Source organism: Neoarius graeffei, chromosome 27, assembly GCF_027579695.1.
Source record: "Neoarius graeffei isolate fNeoGra1 chromosome 27, fNeoGra1.pri, whole genome shotgun sequence".
Classification (NCBI taxonomy): Eukaryota; Metazoa; Chordata; class Actinopteri; order Siluriformes; family Ariidae; genus Neoarius; species Neoarius graeffei.
Genome location: NC_083595.1, coordinates 39,528,953 through 39,546,819, shown reverse-complemented (window position 1 = coordinate 39,546,819; position 17,867 = coordinate 39,528,953). Strand labels below are relative to the sequence as shown.

Here is a 17,867-nt window from a genome sequence, read left to right as displayed (position 1 = left end):
AATTATCTTCTTCTTGCAGTGAAGTTTCTAATGTAGCACATTGTTTTTCCAATTCAACAAAACGTCAGAAGTTGTTGGCGAACATTTCAGCTATGAGCTTTCGTGTCCTGTCGTGGTTTGGCGAGCGTTTTCATTTTCTCTTAACACGTTCTCTTTTCCCAGTAAGCAGACTGCACTTTGTCACTTGGTGGTTTTGTCAGTATTTTCACATACCTGCGTGTTCATATTCTCACACTCACTAATGAATTAATCAGATGTTTATTGGCTGATGCATGTAGTTCAGCAGGTTGCAGGATTTGCAAGCATTCATTGAGGTTTAATAGCTGAGATATCAAACGAAAACGATTGTTCTGCCAAAGGCAATAAGATTTTTTTAATCAAGGTTTTCTCTTTTTCTGGTTCCTAAACGTACTTATCATGGAATCTGCTTGTCTTGGGTGCCCGGGCTAGTGATTTGTCCATCCCTGAAAATAACAATAAGTAATGATGCCTCATGTTATGAATGTATTTATTTATTCATGAGGCTATGTGCGACACGAAATATGAAAAAATACATCTATCCATCCATCATAGCCGGCTGTGAATTCTGTTTTTCATCTGTGCAATGACTTAATTTATGTTAAACTAATTTACCACAGACACGCTGGAGATTAGTAATGAAAACCTGCAAGAAAGACGAAGAACCACAAACGAATTTACTGTCAGCAAAAATATTTCCAACTTCATACAACGTCTTGCATTCGCCAGGAAAATTCATCCACATGCCACGGATTTGACGAATGATACAAAATTTAAAACTACGAAGTCAGACACACAAAAGCCACTCCATCTCTGTTATAATAAGATTGTGCTTTTCGCTTTTGAGGTCACCTGCAGCAGCAACAGCGTAGCTGCTCGGCATTTATGCCATTATGGTTCGCCTAAATGCTTAAAATTCCACAAATTCCTTTTTGTTCACTAATGAAATATTGATTCCAAGATCCTGTCCCTCCGTATCTTTTCCACATGGTCATGCATACTTCATGCTGTCCTTTCGCCACCTCACACGGAGGATACATGAAGACGGACTGATTTGGAATAACAAACAGGAATAAAGTCCTGGAATGATGGGAGTATATGTGTTTACTCTACACCTGACCAGAGGCGATTAAAGGGAGTCGAGTTGAGGACGAGGACTCGCAGATATTAACTTCATTCCTCCAGGGAACAAAAAGGTCAAGGAGAGAGAAACAATGCAATAAGCTCAGGAGATGAGCGTTGGGGGAGGCGGCGGCGGCAGCGGGTCCCCTCCCTCTCAATTGCCCACTACACACCATTGCGGTACAAAGTTCATTTAATGAGAGGAAGCTATAACCGCCGCGTTTGTGATAACAATCAAACCAAGAACAAGACAATGCTTCGATGATGGGCTGATAATAAATATTCATATTATTATTAAATACAGTGGAATTGTTCAGGTTTTTTTTTTTTCCCCTCAGAACATTGTCTTTTTCAGCAATTAACTCATCTTACGACAAAAAAAGGAAGCTCTTCCCTTAGAAAAACAGTTTAATCAAACTTTCATGGATCACGTGAAGAGAATACTGGGATGAACTTTTCCAAGAACATCACATCATACTGGTTTTAAAGTGCATATTCTGGACCAATTTCGTGTTTTATTTATATGAAAGTATGTCCCTTTACACACTCATCCAGAAGGGTAATTTTGCACAAGGCCATCTGTCTACAGCAGAAAAAAATAAAAGAACAAAACACGTCTGGAAAAATCCCAACGAGGTCTGGAGCCAGATTCGTGACGTCACGTGCGGAAGCGCCGGCAGGCTGCGAGAGCTTGCACGGTTTCAGTGCACAGCCTGTGTAGACCAAGTTTAGCAGCTAGCGATTTTGCATTGAAATATGGAATTGTTGCCTGAGCTTCTAAACCCATGGATTCATAGCCTGGGAAATCCCATGCTGCTTTGCACAATCGTTCCGATCTGAAAAGGCAGCATGGAAACTATGGTCTAAAGGCTCGCCTGAGTTAGGGAGCCAATCAGAGAGTGGGGAGGGGTGGAAAGACGGTGACGCGTACTACTCGACAAACGGAAGCTTGTAGTTTATTTGGGACTGTTTACGGATCACATTTAACATGGCGGCGAGCGATACGAACCAAACTTTCGATCAAGCTTTAGACACTGTTCTGAATAGTTTAGAGCGAAAGTTTGTTTTAAAAAAAGAACAGCGTTTGGCGTTACAGTCTATTTTTGTTTTGCCTTCTCTTTCTCTTTCCTTTTCTTCGCCTCTTCAACTACGTCACTGGGTACAACTGCCATGATTGGCCATGGGCTACGTATACGCCAAATGATAGACATTCGCAACGTCCAATAAACGGCCGTTGACAATCGTAAACCACACCTCCCCTACGAGAAATTCAATAGGCGGATTCCAGACCATATTTCACTTGTGATAAGGTCTGGTGTTAACCAGACTAATGGATTCATGTATCAATGCTCATCTATCTATTGTTACATAAATCATATTTTTTCTAATTACTATTATGTATTTCTTCATTTAGAAGAGTACTGGCTACTGTAGGAGAAAGATTTCATAAGCTACACACATGGAATCGGCTAAGCAGGGTTGGATATACATTTAACGTGTTTGACAGGTCCCAAGATCTCAAGCCCTGACACGCAGATCCCTTGATACATGTGAAGTAAGCGTATTATCGCCCAGCGCTTTCGTGTTGTTTACTTTTGTGTGTGTCGATACATAACATTATCCGTGTACCACACAAACATAGGAACACCTAATTTAGAGTATAGTCTCTCTTATTTCTTACGCTGGCAACAGTCGACTTGTGAATCGCTGATTTTCTGGGTCTTTTTCTCGGCTCTGCTTGGTCCTCGGCTTTTTCCGGGTGCCTCGCACGAAGCGCTCCCATTTCTCTCTCATTGTCCGGTCTTTTGGAAAACGATGAGTACTAATCCCATCATGATTGGTGTTGCTACACCCTCCTACGGTACATCTGTTAACCATTTTAATAATTACGTGATAACGTTGAAGAAATTTGCAGAAAACCACCAGGTTGTTTTCTCATAAACAAACCAGCGCTGACGTAGGATTCAGAAGGAGGCGTCCCGCACGCGACGTCACGAAAATCAATGTTTCCCGGGAAATCCAAACGCCAAGTTTTTTCAGAGGCGGACCAATTCGCCTCAAATGGCTTGATTTCAACTGAATTTTTCTGGTATTGCGCAAGGCAAAAAAAATTGCACAAAATGCAAAATGTGACAGATATTTGACCAAAGTTGAATATAAAATAGGAGAATTACATTGACCTTGCTCCTGAATTTACCCGTGATATGCACTTTAAACATATCCAAAAGTAGAAACCTTCAAATCCAGCTGTTCTAATGTTTTCTAAAAGGGAAAAACTAGGGACGCATCATCAAATCAATGACATCAAATCAATGACACTAACAGCTCTATAGTATAAATGCACAAGTGATTATAGGAAACCGCCGCGCACGCTGATTGGTCGAGAAATTCGGACTATTTCTCGATAATCACCGCGAACGACTCGGCAAAATAACGGCCAATCACTTCGTCACCGTACGCAAGTGAGGAAGAATTAGAAATGATGAAAGAAAATGCTGTTCCTCAAAGCACTAAAGATGCGACGAAGTTTGGTCTAAAACTATTCAACGGTAAGGTGGAATTGTGATTTATTTTATCGATTTCAAAACAAAGTATTTTATGTGACAAGTCTTTGCGCTTTACGTTTGCACGCTACTTTTGAAGTTTGAAAAAATGATTTTTGTTAAATAATCACCTGTGTACTGATACTAAAACAATTATCCGCCTCAGGCTCAGTGAACATCTAGAAATAACATTGAATTCGTCTCAATTATTATTCACCGATATTCACTTTGCTTTCGGTGAATAATTGTTAAATATCAGTCATTACCCAACACTCGCATCATCACACATCTAATCCAGCTCTCTTCATATCCTGCCCTGCGTTCAGCACAAGATGTGTGTCGGGTCCGTCATCAACAGTCAATCAAATCACAAAATATCTGAAATCCAATTGCTTTCAATGTGCCACTGTATTTGATTTTTAATATACGAGTTCCATATGACCGAATACCAACAGCACAACCGATTTTGTCTGTCGTGCTGAAGTTTTATTTCACAGTCCAGGTAATAACTGCTTGTATAATTGCTTAATATCAATAATAACACATATATTAGCTGTAGTGTCTGATTAGTTTTTGCACAGCTGGTGCTCAGAAAGCTTCATCAAGGCGGTTTTTCGTAAAGCTCCTAAATAGCCAATCACTTTTTGGTTGATTCTCTGAAGTTCCTAACAAACGCCACTTGTTTAGGGAAGCAAATTAATTTCCAGTACAAGCCTTGCTTTAAACCAGGGCTTTGAACCAGAATTTTTTTCCTATTGGTTCGTTCCGAACAGAAACGGAATTTTAACGTTTCCGGTTTTGGGTTCCACCATTAAATAGACGTTCCCGAACTGGTTAGAACAAAAAAATTTTGTTCCCGGAACGGTTAATTACGTTCCCTGTCAGCTGTTTAACAAATGGCTATAAAATTGTGTCTCTGTCTCATCCAGCTTAAGCCAAATGTAGGCTAATTCTATTACAACCTTCATTAAATAAGACAAGAAATAATTCAAAACAATTATTATTTCAAATGTTGGCGATTTGGATTCTCAGTATGTCTTCCCATCTACACAAACAGAAAAAGTGCCAAAAATGAAAGCTAATTCGTTTAGTGTGTTGCCAAAGGCTAGTCAGGCCCTATGCATTGATAGGCTAACAGAGGTTAACGTCATTTAATGTCGTGGCTCAGGTGGATAAGGCGCCATACCATAAATCCAGGGACCTGGGTTCGATTCCGGCCCGAGGTCATTTCCCGATCCCTCCCTGTCTCTCTCTCCCCCGCTCATTTCCTGTCTCTACACTGTCCTATCCAATAAAGGTGAAAAAAGCCCAAAAAAAATCTTTAAAAAAAAAAATGCTTCCAACATTTTCCAAAACAGACCACAAGACTGAGGTCAATATTTCGAAGCATGTCATTACTGCATTATATTATATGACGGGTTATCGGTGAACGTCTGGAGATAATTTAGTGCTGAAATTTTCTCCTTGTGGCACACACATCTGTGGGGAAAAGCAGGCACTTCAACAAAATGGCCAAGATGAACAAAATGTCAACACAGAGCTCATGGTCTGAACACCTAGCCCTATAGTAAGCACTTAAATGAGCACGAATGTTGTTTTAAGATTCTGTAAATCACTCTCGATCCAAGCGTCCACCACATGCTGTAAATGTAATTTGGAGGAATAGATTGCTGGTCATGCCTGGAAATTGTTGTCGATAAAAACATATGATGCATTAAACTGTGCACAAAATACATCCAGGATAGATGAATCTGTCCTCTCTCTAATCTCCCCATATGGCTCTGCTTGTTATAGATACAAGACTAAATGAAAATCAAGGACAAACAGTACTAGGTCAGCGTGAAGGACACGGACGATTACAAAACACACACTGTGGACTACTTTTTTTGGGGGGGGGGGACGGGGGGGGACAACACACATTTGGACTAAACACTAAAGAAATCGAGCAAACAAGCACACAGGCAAGACCTCCGAGCAATGCAAAAGAGTGATTACACACGTGTGCCTGCACACGTGCACGCACACATACATATCCACACACCAACTGGTTACGTCGATGATCTGAAACAGTGTAGGAGAGCTTCCACCTCCCATCTGCACACTTCTAATGAACAGGTTTTCTTTACCACCTGTTCAGCGCTGAAACAGGTCACCAGACTGAGTATGAAAAATACAAAAGCCTCATGAATTCACCGATGCTCTTCGTCTGTTTTATCAAAATCAGATATTATTCTTCTTTAACATCAACCATCATAACTTCTTCTTCTTCTTGAGTGTTCTGCCTGGTGGTAGGTCCACTCTAACGGCTTCAGCCATCAAAGGTTCTCGGGAAGAATTACACTAGTGGTTTCCTGTTGCCTTGTACTGGATTATTATACAGGTTTTCTCCTCTCAACCATTCACACCGACAGATAATTTAGAGTAGCCAGTTAACCAAACCGCATGGGGGAAAACCAGAGCACCCCAACATACAAACCCCACACAGAAAGATCCCCATCGACCCCTGGACTCGAACCCAGAACCTTCTTGCTGTGAAGCGACAGCACTAACCACGACACCACCAGAGAACTCGAACAAGTGACCCCCAGATGCTCACTGCTGGATGTTCAATCAATTAAGAGCACACAAGACTGAAAGTGCCCACCAAAACTGACACCATTTTAAGCTTGTAAGAAATTCATCTCATCTCATTATCTCTAGCCGCTTTATCCTGTCCTACAGGGTCGCAGGCAAGCTGGAGCCTATCCCAGCTGACTACGGACGAAAGGCGGGGTACACCCTGGACAAGTCGCCAGGTCATCACAGGGCTGACACATAGACACAGACAACCATTCACACCTACGGTCAATTTAGAGTGACCAGTTAACCTAACCTGCATGTCTTTGGGCTGTGGGGGAAACCAGAGCACCCGGAGGAAACCCACGGGGAGAACATGCAAACCACACAGAAAGGCCCTCACCGGCCACAGGGCTCGAACCCGGACCTTCTTGCTGTGAGGCGACAGCGCTAACCACTACACCACCGTGCCGCCCGCTTGTAAGAAATTTCTGAAGTGAAATGTTTCTTCTACTGAAGCTTCGTCCTCTGAAGCTGTTTAGACAGAAGGACTGATCCGAAATCACCATCAGCATCACACAGTTTATTCCACGGTGCGTCACTTGTTCACAACACATATAAAAACACTTCAGTAAACACAAAATATGATGTTCAAGATGAACAGGAGAAAATGTAAAGTGCTGGTTATTTTTTGCTGATCCTAAGATGGAGCCCTCTAGCAGGCAGTAATGTTATCAGAGTACAGTGTATGAGCCAAACTGATGCTGCTTTCTATTACAATGTAAATAATAATAATAATAATAATAATAATAATAACAACAATAACAATAATAATAATAATAAAAAATGATGCAACCACCAATTAAAGCACTTAAATTATTCCACAAGGTATGAAAACATTTCTCTGTCGTCCTGAATCATATGAATGTGATAAAAAAAAAACTTATTTTAAATATGCAAAAATAAAAAAATTAATAATAATAAAAATAAAAAAAAAAACACCTGGAAGCTACACGGAGAAAACCCGGACAGCTCTCTCTCAACATCAACACTTGGCTGAATCCCAATTGGCTCGCTTCTCCCTATAATAGTCCACTACACAGGGTGTGAAATAACGGCATAGTAGTGCACTATATGTCCCACAAGGAGCCATTTGGGATTCAGCCAGTAACATGGTAAAGCGAGAGGAGCTGCTCGGGCTCCAACAAGAACTGACGAGCGGCACAAGTCTCTAATATTAACTTCTGCGTCGTCCGGAAAAACAAACACAGCTCAAAGTCAAATTTAAAAGCTGTAAATAAGCACCGGGTGCACTCATTCACGCCCAAAACGACTCCTTATCTGCCCATTTTCAGCGCAAACGGAGCGCAGGGTTTTACCTTCAGTTCCGCGCTCTCCGCCATCTTGTAGTTCCCTAGCGCAGGCCGTGACGTAGGCCGGTCACGTGAGGGCCACGCGCGGCTCGAGGGCGTCATAGCGCACGAGCCCCCCAATTGACGCAAATCAATTAACCCACAATTCGTGTGTAATTCTGTTGAATAACAGCAGCGAGCTGTGATCTGATGAGTCAAGGAGTGAAGCTGGAGTGCGCTGTACACTGCACACAGTGCCTTTGAATGGAAATTCATGCCGCTTGAAAATGATTTATGAGTTGAGTCACATGCAGCAAGAACTGCATATCTCTGAACAAACAACCAGGGTTTATGGATTTGTTTTTAATTAAAGGAATTATAATGATAATAATAATTATTATTATTATTATTTTGGGCGGCACGGCGGTGTAGTGGTTAGCGCTGTCGCCTCACAGCAAGAAGGTCCGGGTTCGAGCCCCGTGCCCGGCGAGGACCTTTCTGTGTGGAGTTTGCATGTTCTCCCCGTGGGTTTCCTCCGGGTGCTCCGGTTTCCCCCACAGTCCAAACACATGCAGGTTAGGTTAACTGGTGACTCTAAATTGACCGTAGGTGTGAATGTGAGTGTGAATGGTTGTCTGTGTCTATGTGTCAGCCCTGTGATGACCTGGCGACTTGTCCAGGGTGTACCCCGCCTTTCGCCCGTAGTCAGCTGGGATAGGCTCCAGCTTGCCTGCGACCCTGTAGAACAGGATAAAGCGGCTAGAGATAATGAGATGAGATTATTATTATTTTACATACAGTCATTTCGGGCGGCACGGTGGTGTAGTGGTTAGCGCTGCTACCTCACAGCAAGAAGGTCCGGGTTCAAGCCCCGTGGCCGACGAGGGCCTTTCTGTGTGGAGTTTGCATGTTGTCTGTGTCTATGTGTCAGCCCTGTGATGACCTGGCGACTTGTCCAGGGTGTACCCCGCCTTTCACCCGTAGTCAGCTGGGATAGGCTCCAGCTTGCCTGCGACCCTGTAGAACAGGATAAAGCGGCTAAAGATATGCAGTCATTTTGGGCGGCACGGTCGTGTAGTGGTTAGCGCTGTCACCTTACAGCAAGAAGGTCCTGGGTTTGAGTCCAGCGGCCAGCAAGGGCCTTTCTGTGCGGAGTTTGCATGTTCTCGCCGTCTCCGGGTGCTCCAGTTTCCCCCACAGTCCAAAGACATGCAGGTTAGGTTAACTGGTGACTCTAAATTGACCGTAGGTGTGAATGGTTGTCTGTGTCTATGTGTCAGCCCTGTGATGACCTGGCGACTTGTCCAGGGTGTACCCCGCCTTTCGTCCGTAGTCAGCTGGGATAGGCTCCAGCTTGCCTGCGACCCTGTAGAACAGGATAAAGCGGCTAGAGATAATGAGATGAGATGAGATTATATTTATACACATGGACGGCATGGTGGTGTAGTGGTTAGTACTGTTGCCTCACAGCAAGAAGGTCCTGGGTTCAAGCCCAGTGGCCGACAAGGGCCTTTCTGTGTGGAGTTTGTATGTTCTCCCCGTGTCTGCGTGGGTTTCCTCCGGGTGCTCCGGTTTCCCCCACAGTCCAAAGACATGCAGGTTAGGCTAATTGGTGGCTCTAAATTGACCGTAGGTGTGAATGTGAGTGTGAATGGTTGTCTGTGTCTATGTGTCAGCCCTGCGATGACCTGGCGACTTGTCCAGGGTGTACCCCGCCTTTCACCCATAGTCAGCTGGGATAGGTTCCAGCTTGCTGCGACCCTGTAGAACAGGATAAGCGGCTACAGATAATGGATGGATGGATTGTAATAGCATCACTTATGCTTTAGTACTTAGGCTGGTGAACCTTCGAACAAGAAGGTTCTGGGTTCGAGCCCAGTGGCCAACAGAGGCCTTTCTGTGTGGAGTTTGCACCGTTCAAAGACATGCAGTTAGGTTAACTGGCTTCTCCGAATTTCCTGTGTGTGTGAATGGTCGTTTCCCAAGCCCAGAAATGGAAGGCCTGTGGCAGGAAGGCAGCTGGCATAAAACTATGTTCCAATTAATATGACATGTGGATCAATAGGGTCCACATGCACGCCAACCTGATAACGGTGCTGGAAAAGAAGATAATGATGTTTTAGTACTTATATCTGTAAATAATACAAATTTAATAATATAGTAATACAGATGTAATAAAATAATACAGATATAATACTTTTGCACTTTTGATTAAATGCTAATTGTATTTGAGTGGCTTTGTGCCTGGACTCTGCACAATTACAATAAAGCTTAATCTAATCTAATCTAATCTAATCTAATCTAATCTAATCTAATCTAATCTAATCTAATCTAATCTAATCTAATCTAATCTAATCTAATCTAATTCTTTAATCCTCACAGAACTCAGAGAACCAACACACCTTTGCTTTTCTCCTAATAATGTTATGGTCTTCATTAGAATTCAGTCTAAACAGTACAACATTAATGCCATAATGACGTAATCAAATAATATTGGCTCTGTAAGCAGGCGTGAAAAAGTTCATTTTTATGATTTAATTCAAAAAGGTGAAATTTCATATATTCTATATTCATTACAGATAAAGTGAAATATTTCAACTTGTTTGTTTTAATTTTCATAATTATAGTTCATGAAAATCAGAATTCTAGTATCTCAAATTTTGGAGTCATTAATCTCAAGTTTGAGTAAAACAGCATAAATACTGTGTATCTCTTGATCTCGTTCAGTACACACAACCACAGTCATGGGGAAGTCTGCTGACTTGACAGTTGTCCAGAAGATGATTATCGACACCCTCCACAAGGAGGGCAAGCTACAGAAGGTCATTGCTGAAAAGGCTGGCTGGAAAAGGTGCGCAAGCAACAGTGATAACCACAGTCTTGAGATGATTGTCAAGAAAAGTCGATTCAAGAACTTTGGAGAGCTTCACAAGGAGTGGACTGAGGCTGGTGTCAGTGCATCAAGAGCCACCACACAGAGATGTCTTCAGGAAAGGGGCTACAACTGTTTCATTCCTAATATCAAGCCACTCCTGAACTGGAGATAATGTCAGAAGCGTCTTACCTGGGCAAAGGAGAGAAAGAACTGGACTGTTGCTCAGTGGTCCAAAGTCCTCTTTTCAGATGAAAGTAAATTTTGCATTTCATTTGGAAATCAAGGTCCTCAAGTCTGTAGGAAGACTGGAGAGGCACAGAATCCAAGGTGTTTGAAGTCCAGTGTGAAGTTTCTGTGGTCTGTGATGATTTGGGTTGCCATGTCATCTGCTGGTGTTGGTTCACTGTGTTTTATCAAGTCCACTGAGCAACAGTTCAGTTCTTTCTCTCCTTCAGAATGAAAATTAAAAAGGCTTGAAACATTTTACTTTACATGGAATGAATATAGAATATATTAAAGTTTACCTTTTTGAATTAAATTGTGAAAAAAATTAGGGCGGCATGGTGGTGTAGTGGTTAGCACTGTCACCTCGCAGCAAGAAGGTCCTGGGTTCGTGGCCAGTGAGGGCCTTTCTGTGTGGAGTTTGCATGTTCCCCCCGTGTCTGCATGGGTTTCCTCCGGGTGCTCCGGTTTCCCCAACAGTCCAAAGACGTGCAGGTTAGGCTAATTGGTGGCTCTAAATTGACTGTAGGTGTGAATGGTTGTTTGTCTCTATATGTCAGCCCTGCGATAACCTGACGACTTGTCCAGGGTGTACCCTGCCTCTCGCCAATAGTCAGCTGGGATAGGCTCCAACTTGCCTGCGACCCTGACTTTAGCTTTTTTGCCATATTCCAGTATTTTGAGATGTACTAGTATATGGGAAAACATTTCATTTTTAAGAAAAAAGCTTGTTTTTAAATTAAAATGATTCATTTAAAAATGCATTTCTACATAGACACTAACTTCACTAATTACCTTTGGCTTACAAACAGATTTCAGCCATCGGCATATAAAATGTATTTCAGTAATGGTCTTAGCCATACTGTTCTGATAATTAATTTAAAAAGTTAATCATTGCAAATATTTTTCGATTTTGTTTAGGTGTCTAGATTTGCTACAGGTAAAATACCTACATACATTCTACTAACTGCATCTCACTGTTACACGCGGGCTGGTGTGAATGAATTACTTGAAAGCAGATGATCTCTCCTGTAGGCCATGTGTTCAGATGGTGTGAATCCTAATGACTCTTCTTGTCAGAAGTTCTGTATTATTTTGCACCCTGAGCTGTCACTATCCATTTTATAAACTCTCCTAATCTGAACCAGGATGGATCAGTGAGTTTGATTGCAGGATTTGATTTGTAATGACTTTGTAAACACTTTACATACTGTACTTCATTATATATCCACTAGATGGCAGCATTGTTTTTATTATGAGCACCAAAAAGTAACATTATTCATCTCATCTCATTATCTCTCGCCGCTTTATCCTGTTCTACAGGGTCGCAAGCAAGCTGGAGCCTATCCCAGCTGACTATGGGCGAAAGGCGGGGTACACCCTGGACAAGTCGCCAGGTCATCACAGGGCTGACACATAGACACAGACAACCATTCACACTCACATTCACACCTACGGTCAATTTAGAGTCACCAGTTAACCTAACCTGCATGTCTTTGGACTGTGGGGGAAACCGGAGCACCCGGAGGAAACCCACGCAGACACGGGGAGAACATGCAAACTCCACACAGAAAGGCCCTCACCGGCCACGGGGCTCGAACCCGGACCTTCTTGCTGTGAGGCAACAGCGCTAACCACTACACCACCGTGCCGCCCCTAACATTATTCGAAGTAAACTAAATTACAAATAAGGGCAATAATTGAAAGCTCAGCGACTCCATTTGAAAAGTATAGAGGGTTTATTTGTTTCATAAACTCTCTATGTATATACTCAGGCTTGAGAAATTGTGCTGATAACCCATGTGTTGTTGCCTGTCAATTCATACTGCTACTTGTAGCCTGTGCAACTCAATATTTCCTGATTAAAGGGGAACCGAAGTCATTTTTAAACTTGCTTTATTTCTTAATTAACGGGTTATTCATTTGCGTTTTTGGTTTTATTGACCTTATATCGTGACTCGTATTGGCATATTATATTACACTTATCGGCCATGTTGAATGTAGTTTGTTTGGTCCACGGCAGGCGTCGCTTATCCGCGCGATCTTCACGAGACTTGTGCGAGACTTTAAACGTGAAGTGTCAGCGCCACCATTTTGAAAACTGTTTACACAGCGGCCAGAGGCGATTCTAGAGTCTGCTGTGGCCCCAAGCAAAAATTTCCAGGGGGCCCTTCTGACCAGTGTTCATCACCAATATGTTATAAATAATCTGACACCAACGAAAAATGTATGAAACCAAAGTTTTTTAAATTCCAAATGTGAAAATACAATGGTAAAGAACAATAAAAACAATAAAAAACAAAATAAATAAGCCCTCAGGCGCCGACTCTTGGGGGGCCCCTGGGCCAGGGGGCCCCAAGCAGTTGCCTGCCTTGCCTTTTCACAAGCTGCGCGTCTGACAGCGGCCAGATCGCCATATCATTCCAATTTAGATTAATTTCGAGATTTGCCAGCTTCATGTCAGTCCTGTGCGTTGTGGCGCGTGCACCTGAAGGTGCGCCTCGGGCTGCGCGTGCACCGAGTGGACTTCACCACGCACGTCGTGAACAAGGCGCACCTGAGCTCAATTAAGGAACTGTGTGTTTGCCTATTTAAGGACTGTGCTGATGCATTTGCATCGCGAAGTATTACTATACGCATGTACACATTACAGAGCCTTTCTACCCGTTGTCTTGATTTCCTGTTTCACGATCCTTGTGCCTGTTTCTCGTTCTTGTCCTCGCTTAGCCTTCGATGTACTGTTTGCGCCTTGACAGACCCTTTTGTCTGTACTCTCGTTTTTGATCGAGCCTGCTGTTTTGGATTGTTTGCCTGTGCATACATTGTCTCACTGTATATCCTGTATATTCATCTCATCTCATCTCATCTCATTATCTCTAGCCGCTTTATCCTTCTACAGGGTCGCAGGCAAGCTGGAGCCTATCCCAGCTGACTACGGGCGAAAGGCGGGGTACACCCTGGACAAGTCGCCAGGTCATCACAGGGCTGACACATAGACACAGACAACCATTCACACTCACATTCACACCTACGGTCAATTTAGAGTCACCAGTTAACCTAACCTGCATGTCTTTGGACTGTGGGGGAAACCGGAGCACCCGGAGGAAACCCACACGGACACGGGGAGAACATGCAAACTCCACACAGAAAGGCCCTCACCGGCCCCGGGGCTCGAACCCGGACCTTCTTGCTGTGAGGCAGCAGCGCTAACCACTACACCACCGTGCCGCCATCCTGTATATTCTGCACTTTATTAAACTGTATACTTCTGCACATACATCCGCCTCCCTCGCATACGTGACATGGAGATTATTCCATATGACTTTGAACCAACTGAGAAGAGTTGGAAAGATGACAGGATAAGGACGAGTCCGTCGCGCTGGTATTTACGTCATCACTGTCACACAATTAAAACGTGCTAGATCAGGCAGCTGGTGGGTTTTCAAAATAATAAATACATGCATGTATTTTTGTGATAAATACATATTATACTGAGCGTATTTCCCACATAATCCTCACTAAGGTTTTGGACAGCACTACAAAATGGCGTCCCCACTATATAGTGCCCTGTATAGTGAGTAGGGAGTGATTTCAGACACAGGGAAAACTTCCGGCTTGATTACGCCAGCATTCAAAGGAGGGCATGTGTGTCTTTTGACAACATTGGCAGATGTTGGTCACTTTGATTTCCGCTGTACATTTTACTTCTGTCTTACGAAGTCTCGCACAGGTCTCAGCGAATCTCGTTTACGGCCATTGCTTTGACATATGGACTGATATATTACAGAGCGTATTTCAAACACTCATAACAGTGACAAAATAGCTGTCAGAAATGCAGTCGTACATTTTATAAAATGAGATAAATAGAATTTTGGTAATAAAAAATTTGCCTTCAGTTCCCCTTTAAGATTTTTTTTAATCTTGAAGTTTCACTTTTGCTAACCTTTATATCATAACCATATGTATTTCTTCTTGTTCTTTCAGCTGCACCACAGCAGATCATCACGATCTGCATATTTGATTTGGCCTACGTTTTTACACCAGATGCCCTTCCTGACGTAACCCTCCCCACTATCCAGGCTTGGGCCCCGCACTAAGCATGCACTGGCTTGTGCAACCCCAGTGTTTGGGTATTTTTACCTAATCTGCATGGCTCTGAAACGTCAGAGGAAACCGGAGTACCCAGATGAAACCCACACAGGCATCAGAAGAACACGCAAACTCTACACAGAAAAGCCCCCGTCGGCCGTGAGGTTTGAACCTTCTTGCTGTGAGGCGACAGCGTCAACCACTACACCACCGTCCCATCCTGCGTATCTCATCTCATCTCATTATCTCTAGCCGCTTTATCCTGTTCTACAGGGTCGCAGGCAAGCTGGAGCCTATCCCAGCTGACTACGGGCGAAAGGCGGGGTACACCCTGGACAAGTCGCCAGGTCATCACAGGGCTGACACATAGACACAGACAACCATTCACACTCACATTCACACCTACGCTCAATTTAGAGTCACCAGTTAACCTAACCTGCATGTCTTTGGACTGTGGGGGAAACCGGAGCACCCGGAGGAAACCCACGCGGACACGGGGAGAACATGCAAACTCCGCACAGAAAGGCCCTCGCCGGCCACGGGGCTCGAACCCGGACCTTCTTGCTGTGAGGCAACAGCGCTAACTACTATACCACCATGCCGCCCCATCCTGCGTATATCATAACCAATTTAAGCGTCAACATTTTTGAGGTCTTATAATAAGTGAATCAAGACGACTGAACTTAAAATTATAGATGTTGTCACTGTGGCGGCACAATGCTGTCACCTCACAGCAAGCAGTCTGTGCTCAAACTTGCTGGTCAACCAGGGCCATTCTGTATGGAGTTCGTATGTTCTCCTCGTGACTGTGTGGGTTTCCTCCAGGTGCTCCAGTTTCCTCCAACAGTCCAAAGCCATGCAGATTCGGTCAACTGGCTATTCTAAATTGCCATAGGTGTGAACGTATGTGTGAATGGTTGTTCATCTCTGTGTTAGCTCTGTGACAGACGAGCAACCTCTCCAGGGTGAACCCCATCTCTCACCCAGTGTCAGCTGGGATTGGATCAAGTAGATAAGTGGTATTGAAAATGAATGAATGTTGTAGCTGTAAATGATTTTTAATATTTATTATTTTACCACCATAAAGTCATCTATGTTTACCAGCTTCTTGAGATGTACTGAGTATCATAATATACTCCCTCAGTGGGAGGCTTCTACATGGACCATTCAAGTACTTCCTTCAGAAGGACAACTAAAGAACTTTTCATGGTTCTTGGCTTAACCAAGTGTATCAGGGAAAAAAATCTCTTGCTACAGCTCAGATTAAGAGATGTTACGGTGGTGCTTGAAAGTTTGTGAACCCTTTAGAATTTTCTATATTTCTGCATAAATATGACCTAAAACATCATCAGATTTTCACACAAGTCCTAAAAGTAGATAAAGAGAACCCAGTTAAACAAATGAGACAGAAATATTATACTTGGTCATTTATTTATTGAGGGAAATGATCCAATATTACATATCTGTGAGTGGCAAAAGTATGGGAACCACTAGGATTAGCAGTTAATTTGAAGGTGAAATTAGAGTCCGGTGTTTTCAATCAATGGGATGACAATCAGGTGTGAGTGGGCACCCTGTTTTATTTAAAGAACAGGGATCTATCAAAGTCTGATCTTCACAACACATGTTTGTGGAAGTGTATCATGGCACGAACAAAGGAGATTTCTGAGGACCTCAGAAAAAGCGTTGATGCTCATCAGGCTGGAAAAGGTTACAAAACCATCTCTAAAGAGTTTGGACTCCACCAATCCACAGTCAGACAGATTGTATACAAATGGAGGAAATTCAAGACCATTGTTACCCTCCTCAGAAGTGGTCGACCAACAAAGATCACTCCAAGATCAAGGCGTGTAAAAGTTGGCGAAGTTACAAAGGACCCCAGGGTAACTTCTAAGCAAATGAAGGCCTCTCTCACATTGGCTAATGTTAATGTTCATGAGTCCACCATCAGGAGAACACTGAACAACAATGGTGTGCATGGTAGGGTTGCAAGGAGAAAGCCACTGCCCTCCAAAAAGAACATTGCTGCTCGTCTGCAGTTTGCTAAAGATCATGTGGACAAGCCAGAAGGCTATTGGAAAAATGTTTTGTGGATGGATGAGACCAAAATAGAACTTTTTGGTTTAAATGAGAAGCGTTATGTTTGGAGAAAGGAAAACACTGCATTCCAGCATAAGAACCTTATCCCATCTGTGAAACATGGTGGTGGTAGTATCATGGTTTGGGCCTGTTTTGCTGCATCTGGGCCAGGACGGCTTGCCATCATTGATGGAACAATGAATTCTGAATTATACCAGCGAATTCTAAAGGAAAATGTCAGGACATCTGTCCATGAACTGAATCTCAAGAGAAGGTGGGTCATGCAGCAAGACAACGACCCTAAGCACACAAGTCGTTCTACCAAAGAATGGTTAAAGAAGAATAAAGTTAATGTTTTGGAATGGCCAAATCAAAGTCCTGACCTTAATCCAATCAAATGTTGCGGAAGGACCTGAAGTGAGCAGTTCATGTGAGGAAACCCACCAACATCCCAGAGTTGAAGCTGTTCTGTACGGAGGAATGGGCTAAAATTCCTCCAAGCCGGTGTGCAGGACTGATCAACAGTTACCGGAAACGTTTAGTTGCAGTTATTGCTGCACAAGGAGGTCACACCAGATACTGAAAGCAAAGGTTCACATACTTTTGCCACTCACAGATATGTAATATTGGATCATTTTCCTCAATAAATAAATGACCAAGTATAATATTTTTGTCTCATTTGTTTAACTGGGTTCTCTTTATCTACTTTTAGGACTTGTGTGAAAATCTGATGATATTTTAGATCATATTTATGCAGAAATATAGAAAATTCTAAAGGGTTCACAAACTTTCAAGCACCACTGTCTATGAACTGTCTTGCTCCATATGCAGTAAATACTAATAATAAATAAAAAATGATTAAAGTTGTAGTGTTCCCTCAGTAGTACACAATGCCACTTTATACTTGCACGATTGATCAAGACAGTGAGTTTTAATCTCTGAATAAATGTGGGTGATGGTGATGTGGTCAATAGATATTGGCCTGGATTTACATTATCAGCTTATTCTAAT

The 17,867-nt window shown here is 42.9% G+C and overlaps 1 protein-coding gene across 1 annotated transcript in view; it reads right to left on the bottom strand.

Moving 5' to 3' along the window:
* The window catches only part of pias1a (protein inhibitor of activated STAT, 1a), a 153,035-nt gene extending 145,377 nt beyond the window's left edge, over positions 1-7,658 (bottom strand). The window contains exon 1 of the mRNA XM_060911995.1: positions 7,619-7,658. Within this exon, the coding sequence (XP_060767978.1) occupies positions 7,619-7,642 (24 nt within the window). The 5' untranslated portion in view covers positions 7,643-7,658. The remainder of the gene's footprint in view (positions 1-7,618) is intronic.
* Between the last annotated feature and the right edge of the window lie 10,209 nt (positions 7,659-17,867).